Source organism: Bidens hawaiensis, unplaced genomic scaffold, assembly GCF_021521415.1.
Source record: "Bidens hawaiensis isolate Kalapana, Puna unplaced genomic scaffold, B.hawaiensis_p1.1 tig00024484_1, whole genome shotgun sequence".
Taxonomy (NCBI): Eukaryota; Viridiplantae; Streptophyta; class Magnoliopsida; order Asterales; family Asteraceae; genus Bidens; species Bidens hawaiensis.
The window spans coordinates 207,116-221,576 of NW_027493872.1; the positions used below are offsets into that span (position 1 = coordinate 207,116).

Genomic DNA, 14,461 nt, shown 5'->3' on the forward strand with positions numbered 1-14,461 from the left:
GCACCGGAATCCATCACCCAAGAATCAACGTTACTCTCAACACTAAGAACTAAAAACTCATCCTATGGGCATTCTTCTAAAGTGTTGACTTATGTAACGTTCACCTCTTTCTTACCATTCGGACGCTGATTCCTGAAGTGTCCCTTCTCTGTACAACCCCAGCATTCAATATCTTTACGAGTCCTATACTGACTCCTCTTCCTGCTCACACTGCCTCGTTGTTTTCCCCTACCTCTATCTTCTGTGACTAATATATCACTTGATGATTCACCTGAATTTCTGCGTCATGAATCTTCTCCAAGAATCAAATCCCGAATCTCATCAAAAGTATTTTTTGTAGACGAACTACAAACTGCAGTTACTGTTTGCGACCAATCGTCGGGTAAAGAGGATAATAATAAAAGACCTTGAACTTCATCATCAAACATAATGCCGACTGACACTAAGCGGGAGAGGTTCGAACTAAGATTATTAATATGCGTTGTAACTGACCCACCCTCTTTCATTCGAGTTGTCACTAGCTTTCTGATAAGATAGACCTTATTCGCTGCCGAAGGCTTCTCATACATGTTGGATAGTGCATCCATCATACCACGGGCTGTGGTTTCTTTCATGACGTTAAACGCCACATCTTCCGACAACGACAAAGTAATACAAGCCCTAGATTTCTTGTCTAACTTCTTCCAATCTGCTTCTGACAACTTTTCTGGTTTTTCATCCTCAAGCACTACATCCAAGTCTGTCTGAAAAAGTAGTGCCTCAATCTGCATCTTCCACCAACCAAACTTCTGTCCATCAAACTTCTGTATCGATACTTTTCCGTCTTCTGCCATGACAATGACTAAAACGAAAAACCTGGATAAAAACAGAGATAAACACGGCAACGAACGGGCCTGAACTTAACGACTTTCTATAGAACTCTGTTAAACAATCAACCTATTTAAACGCAACGGCATAACGAACTGAAAATCAGATCTGAAATGATAAAACCTGAAACAAAAAAAACCTTACAAACGCGGTTGACACTGGTTCTTGGTTTCTTTAAAGTTTAATCTGATTAACAACGGCGCTTCACAAAATAGGAACTTGATTCAACTTTCTTGGCTCGTTCTACGCCTTTTTCAAGATATAATCTCCACCCAAAAGATATATAAAACCAATATATATTATTAATTTTGTTTCTTAGCAAACCATCCCAACAATAAAGTTCAAATGAACTTGGAAGACTGCCAACGTCCAGCTTAACAGCAAATATAAAATTTTGCTAGACCCAATTGTGATTAGTTGGCCCCACCCAGTATGAGATTTGGTTCAAAGAAAAAAATATCTTGGTCTCAAGAACTTTCTAATCTTTTATGGTTGGCGACGAAACTGTCGATAACGAACTGATCGATGACGGTAAGCCAACGACGGTACACGATGGTGATGTGTGGACGACTTCTCCTTCTTTCGTATGGAACCCAAACACTCTAATCTTTAACGGCGATCAATCGTAACAGCCGGCTGCTGTGGCGGCGAAAATCGGACGTCGATAATGGCAGAACCCTAGCGACGGCTAGCGGTGAAGCGGTGGTGTAAGAAATTGGTTCAACGCGTTCTTCGTGTGATCCGAACCTAAGCTCTTGATACCACTTGATAGGATTAAACCCACACACTAACCAAACACAAACACGAAAGAAATAAACGGACATGAGGATTTAACATGGTTCGGTCTAAACTGACGTACGTCCACGGGTGGCAACTAGATATTCTTTATTGAGTGACCCATAAGACAAGTACATAGAGTTGTTTAAATATAGATCGAACTAGGGTTTGCATCTTATCCAACAAGAAATCCAAACCGGGTTGGACTTCGGTCTGGCCACCCTACACCCGTCTGCCCTTTGGACTTCAAAATAATAAACCGAGCCAACAAGGCCTACGAACCCAACAGTTTTAACTCGAACCAAAACCGATCATAAACTGGTTTTAACTTTCACTGACCAACCCGAACCGGTTTTAAGTTTAAAACCTATACCTAGAATGCTCGTGTGATGGAAAGTTGAAACCGGTTGATCAAGGGGAAAATTCCCAAAATAGACGTTTATGAATACGTTTTTCAGGTTTTAGGTGCCATTTCAAACAAATTCCCAAAATAGGTATTATAAACTAGTCGTGACGAATAGTTTATGATTGTCAATGAGTAGTTTGTATAACCAATAAAAATTTTCCACGTCTCTATAAACTAACCGTAACGACCAGTTTCACTTATCATCTACTTGTAAAGATTAAATAAGTTTAAAGCCTCGTAATCAACGCCCACGAGTAAATAAGATATTCTTTAGTCGCGACGAGCAGATTATAAAACCTTAAGAGTCGCGAGTAGTTTATCAAACTAACCATGACGATGAGTTTGATTACCAAATGCATCGAACCAGTTTGTTTTTCAAAACACTAACCGGATTGGTTAGTTTGTTTGGTCAGCTAGTCGTTACGAGTAGATATTGGTCAACGATTACTTTACATCCATTATACGAGTGGTAATTAACTCGTCTCGATAACTTTACCTGGTAAACATTACTCATACGAGTAGTTCATGTCTAGTTAACTCGTCTTGACTAGTTTACCTTGTTTATATTCCCGATACGAGTATTTTATTAGTAATTAACTCGTTCTGATAAGTTTACCAGATTTACATTAACGATACGAGTAATTTATTGGTAGTTAACTCGTCGCGTCTAGTTTACCTTGTTTACATTACCGATACGAGTAGTTAATTAGTAACAAACTCGTCTTGACTTGTTTAACATAACAATCTACTCATCTCCTTACTTTATAGTCTAAACTAGTCGTTACAATGTTGTTTTGAAGTTCTTGGGTTTATATAAATGTCATGTTCTTGTTGTTTTGAACCCGCACATCAATGGAGGAGGAAATTGATAATATTGTAGTTTGTTACGGAGGAAAGTGGGAAGAAACAAAAGGAGCTACTGAGTATGTTCCGTTTGATTGTGAACGACAAGGTATATCTCTATCTTTGAGGTTCGGTTATTGTGAGTTTATAGATTTGGTTATTAGTCGTTTTAAAATAGATCATGTTAAACGATTATCTTATAAGTTCTGTAATTACTCATATCCAGTGGATATACACGATGACTATGACATGAAGCTTTTTATAAAACGTGCTAAAGGAAGACCAAATGAAGTCGTTTATATCTACGTTTTATAAAACCATAATATTATCAATTTCCTCCTCCATTGATGTGCGGGTTCAAAACAACAAGAACATGACATTTATATAAACCCAAGAACTTCAAAACAACATTATAACGACTAGTTTAGACTATAAAGTAAGGAGACGAGTAGATTGTTATGTTAAACTAGTCAAGACGAGTTTGTTACTAATTAACTACTCGTATCGGTAACGTAAACAATGTAAACTAGACGCGATGAGTTAACTAACAATAAATTACTCGTATCGTTAATGTAAATCTGGTAAACTTATCAGAACGAGTTAATTACTAATAAATTCTCGTATCGGGAATATAAACAAGGTAAACTAGTCAGGACGAGTTAACTAGATATGAACTACTCGTATGAGTAATGTTTACCAGGTAAACTTGTCGAGACGAGTTAATTACTAATAAAATACTCGTATAATGGATGTAAAGTAATCGTTGACCAATATCTACTCGTAACGAGTAGTTGACCAAACAAACTAACCAATCCGGTTAGTGTTTTGAAAAACAAACCGGTTCGATGCATTTGGTAATCAAACTCATCGTCATGGTTAGTTTGATAAACTACTCGCGACTCTTAAGGTTTTATAATCTACTCGTCGCGACTAAAGGATATCTTATTTACTCGTGGGCGTTGATTACGATGCTTTAAACTTATTTAATCTTTACGAGTAGATGATTAGTGAAATTGGTCGTTACGGTTAGTTTATAAAGACGTTTCAAATTTTTATTGGTTATACAAACTACTCGTTGACAATCATAAACTATTCGTCATGACTAGTTTATAATATATATTTTAGGAATTTATTTGAAATGACACATAAAATCTGAAAATCGTATTATTTAGAAATTTTTATTCTAATCAAGTATTGTCTTATATGGTATGGTGTAAACAGCATTTGTACTTTGTTCCTATTTTGCGGCTTTTGAAGAAAACAAATGATGGGTCGACATTGACTGACTGGCCTTAAGTAACTCACCCACCCACCACTTCTCACCTTCACTTTCTCATCCAATCCAATGGCATCATCAACTAACTGTTTGCCTCCTACGGCGGCTCTCTCCGCCACCGCCACTCAACGCCTTTCTCCGGCCACCACCACCAGACCTTCATCCATCTCATTCCACTTCTTATCTTCCTCCTCCTCCTCCGCTTCTCTCAGATTATCATCCAATCAGGTTCCTTGCTTTCTTTTCTTTTTATTATTACATTTCTTCCTTCTTAATATTAATATTATTATTTGATTGGTTGCAGAGACGATCGAAGGTTCGTGTGTCCGATGGTAATTTGGGCGCTGTGTACGTTACACCAAAGTGCTTTGCATCTAACCCTGACCAACTTAAAAATGCTAGAGAAGACATTAAGGACCTCCTTAAAACTACCTTCTCTCATCCCATTATGGTCAGTGACTCATTATTCATGATTTTTTCCACTTTTATTTTTAATCAACTGATTTAACCTAATACTTAGTTGAAACAACACCACTTTTTTTTGTTATCGTTTGCTATACGGACAATTAAATTGGGTATGTTTTAAGTTAGCCGAAAGGACACAAATTGGGACATGTTCGGGTTTGTTCATTTAACTTTAACCAAACGCACTGAACGGATTTTCTTGTTCGTTAAGAAAATAAACATGTTCATGTTTGTTCGTTGCTATTCTAAACAAACCATTCATTAACATAAATGAACAAATATTTATGAACGTAAAAGAACATATATATAACCAATTATAAATGAACACCAGTTGATTGTTTATTCACATTTTGTTTTCGTAGCTCAGTTCATTTACAGGCCTATACATGTTTCAGATTTTATAGCTCCCCCACAAGTTGATTATTTTTTCACATTTTGCCTTTTTCTTATTTATAGTATCTTTTGATCACAATCATGTACTCATACTTTAGTTGTGAACATTATGTGACAACAGGTTCGCCTAGGATGGCACGATGCTGGCACCTACAATAAAAACATTGAAGAGTGGCCTCAACGAGGTGGAGCTAATGGAAGTTTAAGGTTTGATGTTGAACAGAAACATGCTGCCAATGCTGGCAAGTCATTTGTAACTCTTTAGTTTTTTTATATTCTGTTCGTCTTTTGCTGCTTTGGGTGATTCTTATGTTGGTTGGTGTTTATACAGGGCTTGTAAATGCACTGAAGCTTCTTCAACCTATCAAAGACAAGTATGCAGGTGTAACTTGGGCAGACTTGTTTCAATTGGCTAGTGCTACAGCTATAGAGGTAACTTGTTTTAGAACCCTTTTATATAATAAAAAAAGATACATTTATAAAAACTGACTTTTATTGGTGCACAAATTAACAACTACAGGAGGCTGGTGGTCCTAAGATTCCTATGAAGTATGGTCGAGTTGATGTCACGGGACCTGAACAATGCCCAGAAGAAGGCAGACTTCCAGGTAGTATTACTAAAATGATCATTTTTCATTTGTATAATTTTGTTCTCACATAAATACGCGTACACGTTTTGTATTCGTGGTTTCTAACTAACTTTTCATTTGATGTTTAGATGCTGGTCCTCCATCACCGGCTTCTCACTTGCGTGATGTCTTCTACAGAATGGGATTGACTGATAAGGTACACTTTTCTAGTTTTAACTTATATATCTACAATAAATAGTTATTCTAATTGGTTATAACTGGGTTTACAGGATATAGTGGCATTATCTGGCGCCCACACTTTGGGTAGGGCACGGCCAGAACGCAGCGGGTGGGGCAAGCCAAAGACAAAATACACGGTAAGAAGCATTAAAGACAAGAATGTATATATGTGTGCGCAAATAGATGTATATGTCAATATGTGTATGTGTACTTTTTTATAATCTTATTTTGCATTTGATGAGTGACAGAAAGATGGGCCCGGAGCTCCAGGTGGACAGTCTTGGACAGTGAAGTGGCTACGCTTTGATAATTCTTACTTCAAGGTGATGCGATCACAGTTTCTTTAATGTTATTTGTTTATACTTGACATAATAGTCACTTTATAAAAATTGATAAATGGTCAATCTGACTAATGTGTTGTGCAGGATATTAAAGAAAAACGTGATGAAGATCTGCTGGTTTTGCCTACAGATGCTGCTCTTTTTGAGGATCCTTCGTTTAAGGTTGAAAATACTAGGCTGGATGCCAGCAGTTTTTCTGTTGGATTTTGTTTTTTATTTATGTGGAAATGTTAAATCTGTTCAGGTATTTGCTGAGAAATATGCTGTAGATGAAAAGGCGTTTTTTGATGACTATGCTGAAGCGCATGCTAAACTTAGCAACCTTGGTGCTAAGTTTGATCCACCTGAGGTTAGTAAGATTTAATTCTTCTACTGTTTTTATTTATATGTTATACAGGTACTTTTGACATAGAAAAATAATTGCTCAGTGAATTATGTAGTAGTCACAAAATAGGTGGGTTGGGTCATTTCTGGGACAGGTCAAACAGGTTTAGATTGGAACGTCTTGTATTGTGGTATGGGCTGGTTTGATCTGAAAAAGTTATTTTAATTTATGGTGTTAAATATGATTAAGAAAAGTATGTTAATTCAATATAATATTTTTTAGGAAGAAATAGAATAAGAGGCTTTATGCACTAAAAAGTTTGTGTTGCCCGACTTTCAACCTGATTGATTTATTTGGCCACTTTACTTTTTTGCTTTTTATTTAGCTTGTTTGGCCCATTAAAAGATAAAACAGAACCCAAAGCAGCTCTTAATGATTAGGTAGGCAAGTTTGCCACCTCTAGAGTTAGAGGTTTGTGGTTCTACATGAAAAGCTTAGTGTTGTTATTGAACAAAAAATCAAAAATATGAGCCAGATAACTGGTTCATTATGGTCTGAAAGTACAAAAAAGTTACACAGCTTATCTTTTTATGTTGTTTTTCTTGGACGTATTATGTATATATATATTTTTTTGGGTCATTGTTGCCCCGTAGTTGTTGACTTGTGACTTGAAATCCTGAATTTTTTACGCCTGGCTCATAAGACTTATGATGTTAAAACACATATAAAAAGTGTTAAATAAACAATCAATCAATCATGCCCAGTAAAATCCAACCGACAGCAAAGCTATAAGTAGGGTCTGGGGAGGGTGTGATGTAGGCACACCGTACCTCTATCCAAAGGAATAAAGAGGTGGCTTCCAGAGAGACCCTCGGCTCTAAGTACATGTGTATGAAGCAAAATAAAGGAAATCAAAGTTTAACAGTTATATAAAAACTACTACTAATTATAATAATATTAATAATAAGATCACAGTTTAACAGCTATATAAAAGCTAATAATAATAATAATAATATATGTAAGGGAAATACCATTATGGTATGTGACCTAAAAAAGTTAAGTCTAAGCCCTAAGGTATTCAATTCTCTCTAAAAATCCTTAACTTTAATTCTACTTCTCCACGAATTCCTATCCTCAACCATGTCCTCGGAGAGGTTTAGGTCTATCAAATCATGCCTAATCCTCTCATCCCAAGTCAATTTCGGTCGTCCTCTACCCCTCCTAAATAAACAAGTTAGTTTATTATTTATGCATGTTTACTAAAATGTTACATGTTTCTTTAGGAGTCATAGTCTCACCATAGGATATACTAGAACATAGTAATAAGTACTTGACCATTTTGATCAGAGCTAACTTAACACCACCGTTACACCACTTGGCCTTTTAGTTACTTGTTGGAAATAGACTTCAGGTGACTCTCACTTTGTTTATAACCCTCTAATTAATTTGAGTTGTTCCCCTTTTAGCTAGTTTTTCATTTGACTCGTTTAAGATGTAACACTAAACAGGTCTAAATCAGAATAATTTTGAAATTTTCATCATATATGACATTTTCCTGTAAATCCTTGTCAGGGATTTTCAATTAATGATGAACCACCACCAGCGGCCGGCGTCCCTGAGAAGTTTGTAGCAGCCAAGTACTCGTCGGGAAAGGTACTACTACAAATCTTCTTTATAAAATATATTTACATTAAAAGTCTTCTCAGCCAATAGTTATAATGGGTTTTGCATCAATTCATGCAAAGTATAACTAACCTAGAGGAAGATTTTTTAACACACAACGCCATTTAGATTTGTCGTGTTTGATGATTGATGCAGGATTAATATAGAAGAAAAAAGTGTGTTGTTTTGTTAAGCATAGCTTTAAAATTAATGCATGCATGCAAGAATGAAGCTATGAAATAAAAAGTTGGGAGTGAGTAATAATAGTGGAGATGGTAAGTGTGTTCAATGATTTAAATAATAATTGCAGAGAGAGCTTTCAGATTCTATGAAGCAGAAGATTCGTGCGGAGTATGAAGGGTTCGGCGGAAGCCCGGATAAACCTCTCCAAACGAACTACTTTCTGAATATTATGATTGTCATTGCTGTTTTGGCACTTTTGACATCTCTTCTTGGAAACTGATGCATGCGCATTGGTTGCTGCTTGCTGCCATTGTAAAACTAATTGATAACACTTTGAGAAAATGCATATTTTGTGTGGTTTGGCAATTGTTCATGTTTGTTTCTGTTCTATCTTGTTTCAAGATATACATTACTTTGATGGGTGAGTTAGACTATGTGCTGTGGAGGGGCTTTACCGCCCTTACACGTCATCGCCACGTAGGAAACGGGTCTTTAAAGCCCTCATTTAATAAAGCCCTGTTGTGGTTGATAACCCTACTTACCGCCCCATTATATATATACATATATATATATGTATGTGTATGAGAGGGAGCGTGAAAAGCATCTCATGGCCTCATCACACACCTTCCCATACCACCCTTTGTATGAATATAGCCCCGCCCCTTACCGGCCTCTATAATGCCCCAGCGGTGTACAACGTCCTTTACCGCCCCTTTAAAGCCCACACTGTGTGGTCTTACAATTTGCGTTTGCATGTAAAAGGGCTGGTAGGGGATGTGTAATTACGTTAACCAATCAAAATACGGGAGGAAAAACTGTTGTAAATATTGTGGTCTAGAACCAAAGAAATCAATCAATTGAACAAATAAACAAACAAATCTACTAATCGTGTATGCGATTGTAGATGAATTTACAACCTAGATCATTCTCGGAATCGTGTAATTATTATCAGATAAACCTATTTGAAACCCTAGGTTGTTCTCTTCTGTATGTGTATGATCGAGAGATGCATCAACAGGGAAGGACAACCTCGGCTATTATATATATATATATATTAAAACACAACTTTTTAACGCACTGGTTATTGTACTTTATGTTTAGTCTGTTGTACGTGAGCTTATCGTACGCTTTGTGAAACTGGATGATTTTGTATGCATGATATGACTCCACGTGCTGTGCTACGGTTGCTTTAGACGTGTCCCTGATGTACTTGCTTTACAGCTGTGAAGCCATTAACAAGGATATATTGTTTTCAGCCCTTGCATATGTATGGTCTCTTTACACCGTCGTGCACCAATAGTTACCGCCAGGGAGTCAATACCGCTAGCCACCACCAACTTCTATCTACTGCCGCTAGCCTTTGCCTGAGAATGGATACGAGGGTTTCGAGCTCCGGTACCACCATATTCAACCACACCTACTGTTGCCGGGTTTCATTTAGTGGCGGTGGTGTGACGCCGCCATACCATCACCATCGTCTGTGCGTTGGTGGTTTGGGACGGCTGGGTTCGATAGTTCCTCCGATCTTTTAGTGTTGCATATAGTACAGCTAACCTACTGCTGCCGGGTGGCGGTGGTATTTAATTGCCCGATTAATGGACTACCTTCAATGGCAAAACAAGTCCCAACCCAGGTTTGTAATTTTATTACTTATTACTCAATTGTCATGCTGCTTATTACATATCAAGATTTTTAAGTTGTAGTTTCGATGACAGGTTGTGATTTCAGTTCATTTAGAAGACAAATAAGTGAATAACTGTTAATTTATACTATGATTCTTGCGGTTGAAAATAAGTTGTCTATGGCGGCCAAGGTGGCTGCTGCCTCATGTTAATGTCCCGGCGTGTTGACGCCAACACCCTCCGCTATTTTGGTGTGGTAACATATGCTCCAGCCATGGTGGAGATCTGAGCGTCGGGTAATTACACACTGATTATAATTGAATTTGTTATGTAAACACATTTTTGTAACTGACTTTGGTGCTCAACCGTTTGTTCGCCGGGCCTCAATCGTATGTTCTTAGTTTGTCGTTTGAATTTTATGTCTACGCTATTATAAGTTCCGATACTTGGAATGCCAACGTATGTTGCAGCCATAACGCGGATCTGAGCCACAAATCTGTTTCGAGTTTTTATATAGTTTGGTTGTATTTTCTTCTTTTCATTCCTGATTTACTAATTTTGTAACTATTTTTTATGCATCAGTACGTTCTCATTATGACTTTTATGCAGCCTCTTCGTAAGAACAATAACCTGCTCAAGGCATACATTTGGAGGAATTTCAAACAAGTACAAGCCCTTTCAACAACTAATTTGCAAAATAACTTACAGCTTGCTTACAATTGAAACTGAAACTTATGATACTATGGTTTGCACAAGACCCGTCAATAGAAACAGGTGTGACATACATGTGATTGTTGTGCCAAAGCGGTGGTGTGTTAGTGTGGTGGTTGCAACTGATTTGATTTGTATTTCTTGATGCCATGATGACCATTCGGCATTGATAGAGCACGTGCTCGGGTTATATGTGGCATGTGGTGTTCCGAGTAGTATTCGGAAAACCTTGGGAGGCAGTCATTTGGCGGTGACGATGGTTTGTAACTTGGTGATTTATGATGTTTTTGGTTTGTTGTTTAAATTTTGGTTTAGGCTGTGATGAATCCATTTGCAAGTATGGTAGTAAACAATATAGATAACAAATCCGATTGCACCCTTTTCTTTATAATAAAGGCAAATAAAAAGATATATAGCAAATGGGTGGTTGGTATATGCAGTCAAGTGTTGGTCTATTTTTTTAATTTCAGGACCTGAATAAATTTGGTTAAAAAGGCTGGTATATGTAGTTGCAAATCGGTTAATATATGTACTTAAGTGCAGGTCCACTTTATGTTCAAGTGTTCAACTATGAATACATGTATAATGTATTATGTATATGTGGAAATCAATGTATGATGTATCAAATTCCATCAGAATTTGATTCTACCATTCAGTCATTTGGTTAGCATGTTTAGCCTTTCTTATACGATTGTCGGATGTTCATGGGTTATACGATTCTTAGATGTTCTGGTTAGTTTTCCAAGTCACAAAATTTACCCTATGTGCTTCTTTGATAGAAGTAGTGAGGATAACACTTTCAATCGTTTACTGCTTTTTTCTTTCCTCCCATCACGTGCCCCGAAACATTTACACACTGAGCCTTAAGCTTCGGCTATGGTTTCACATCCCCGGCAACACTAGTTTAAACCAATTTACAATGGGCCCAAAATTGATTAACAAGCCAATTTTACATTATACTTAAGCCCGGATAAATATTACTACTTAAACCCAAGTATAAAAAGCAATTATATAGGCCGAATAATATTTAGAACTAAATCGAGTCCACAATCTCGCATCTCCTAACTCGTTTAATCTCTTACGTTGTTTTCTCGATTAACAAGTTAGCCCAATATCACTAAAATAACCAACAAAAATAACAAATAATATAAAAGTGCTAATGCAATTATTTATGGTGTTTAGCTGCTATAAGCTTAAAATTGATCATTTTTTAATATCTTACATGGATAAAATCATAAATAAATAATTAATTTTTAATGAAGTTTGTTGACGCTTTTTTTTAACTAAAAACCCAATTTTAAAGGGAGTTTTTATTTTGAAATTTTGTCTAAATATTAATTGTATTTTAAATTAGGTGAACATAAAACTCGGTTCCTATTTGGTATTTTCTTCACTCCTACCTAAGGTTGTAAAATTCATTAGTCGGACGATGGGGTGTAGACTAACGATTAATCGGGAATATTTGGATCGGATTTTAATGTATAATTTTCAATTTTGTATATACACATACTAGGTTAGGCACCCGTGTGTAACACGGGTTGAAAGAAAAAAATTATTGAATACTATACAGTTTAAAATACAAAATATATGTTAAAATTATATACAAATGCATTATACAGTATAATAAATTACACCAGGCTCCATTGGATTATACACATAGTCACTTGTAGATAAATTCCTATCTCAACTATTAATGCTTACATCATTATTAGACCCAAATCTATAACAAACTAGTATTGCACCCGCCGCTTTGCGGCGATGCATTGGTATGCACTCGGTTGTTTTTAGGTAAGTTAGTTATAATACTGACACTAATCTATAAAAAAATAATCAGGTCGTCAAACGCAGAAAACAGTAGTGACTCTTTTAGCTTCGTTATGGTACTAAAAAAATTAAACTAGTAAACGCCCAGAAGTTCATTACGCATCGAAACTAAAATAAAAGAAACTCATATTGCTTATGAGAAAAATGTAACATACTTAAAATGACGGTTATTCAGTCAGGAACACCCGAGTATTACAGTGGCGCGTCGATGCCAATTCGATCGGTTTGGTTATGTTTGTTACGGTATATGATACAAAAAATAATATATCTAAAATGATGTTTATTCGGTCAGTAAAACCTGGGCAAGTTAGGGCGAAATTGATCGGTTTTGGTTGCATTCATTACGGTCTATGATAAAAAAAATATTTAAAACGACGTTTATTCAGTCAGTAAAACTCATGGGTTGCAGCAGCAAATCGACGTGAATTCGTTTAATTTCGATTACATTCGTTACAGTAACGACACTAAACAAATTACATGTTTAAAGCTTATAATAACAATTAAACAATAAAAAATAAAAATGCCAAAAAGATGAAAACCATTAAAATATAAATTAAGAAAACATGTAAGTGGTAGTGGATGATAAGACAACAAAATTGGTATAAGTACAACATGATAAGCATGAAGAACAATTAGGGAAGCACAATTCTCGCAATTTTATTATTATATAAATTATAAGATGGCCATAGATTTGTAGAACTATAGGTATCCAAATGATTGATAACATGATTGAGGTGAATTGGCCATCAAAACTAGTGTATCATGAACTACATTGTGTCCATCAATACTTTTCTTTTGTGTGATCAAACAAACACCATAAACTGTTAAGACGATTGTAAGAAGTACACTACCTAATCTTGCAACAATTCCAACAATACATGTGGTAAAAGTTTCCATTGGGCTAAGTTTACATATTTAATGGGTCAAACAATCAAGGAAATTAATTTAAAGGGAAACTGGTTAGGTCGTAAGTAACCCAAAATATGACTATTTAATGCATAAAAACCTCCAAAAATAATTTATTCAAACTTAATATGTTGTTGAAAACTATGAATTTGTTAGTCACATTTCACTTATTAAATGTTTAATGCATAAAAACCTCCAAAAATAATTTATTCAAGCTTAATATGTTGTTGAAAACTATGAATTTGTTAGTCACATTTCACTTATTAAATGTTCAGAAAATTCTATAGAACTTTAGAGAAAAAGTGTTTGAATCAGGGTTCATATGCACCCATTGTTCATATGTCATTTCAACATGTACAAACCACAATAAATATATATATATATATATATATATATATATATATATATATATATATCAAAATCAAGATTACTAAGCATGGAAACCATCTTCATCCAAAGGGACATCATAGTGATAGCTCGTGGCACTAAACGGGCCATCCGCAGTCCTATCAGAAGTTCCCCATGATCTTGCCAAAATACAAGAAAAATTATTACTTGGTTGTATCAAGGGATGGTGATTAATAAAACAAAACATTTTAGTTACCATATAGTAGTTGATGAATGATCCATCGGTTTGAACAAATTTAGCAATGATAGATTCCAAGTCTGTAGTTGGTTTGTACGACACCACTCCACCAAACTTAGTGAACCTACGTTATAAAGAATTAATAACAAGAATTTAATAAAAAAAATAGCATACAATTTAAAATTCTAGTATTAAAAAATCGAGTAAAGTGCCGAAATCGTCCCTGTGGTTTGATCAATTATGCGATATTCGTCCAAATAGTTTCTTTTTTGCAACTGGAACCTTGAGGTTTTCCATTTCTTGCCAATGTCGTCCAAATCGTTAACTTTGTTAGTTTATTAACATTAAGTGAGGGGCATTTTGGTCTTTTGTATTTACCTATTATTTTATTCAACTATTTAATACCTTTAATAAACATGTTGATAAATTTAGGGTACAAAATGTAATGCTACAAAATAAAGCAAA

The 14,461-nt window shown here is 35.7% G+C and overlaps 1 protein-coding gene across 2 annotated transcripts; it reads left to right on the forward strand.

The window, feature by feature from the left end:
* The first annotated feature begins 4,184 nt into the window (after nucleotides 1-4,184).
* On the forward strand, nucleotides 4,185-8,713 carry LOC143569449 (putative L-ascorbate peroxidase 6, chloroplastic/mitochondrial). 2 transcript variants are annotated; one of them, XM_077055356.1, is made up of 12 exons: nucleotides 4,185-4,397; nucleotides 4,474-4,620; nucleotides 5,149-5,269; nucleotides 5,359-5,459; nucleotides 5,548-5,635; nucleotides 5,746-5,813; nucleotides 5,887-5,973; nucleotides 6,085-6,159; nucleotides 6,262-6,339; nucleotides 6,422-6,526; nucleotides 8,075-8,155; nucleotides 8,321-8,713. In XM_077055356.1, the coding sequence occupies exons 1-12, from the start codon at nucleotides 4,239-4,241 to the stop codon at nucleotides 8,324-8,326; spliced, it is 1,116 nt and encodes a 371-aa protein (XP_076911471.1). In that variant the 5' UTR covers nucleotides 4,185-4,238; the 3' UTR covers nucleotides 8,327-8,713. The 2 variants fall into 2 exon arrangements, with proteins under 2 accessions (XP_076911471.1, XP_076911470.1); XM_077055355.1 differs by having other exon boundaries at nucleotides 8,475-8,713.
* Nucleotides 8,714-14,461: the final 5,748 nt, after the last annotated feature.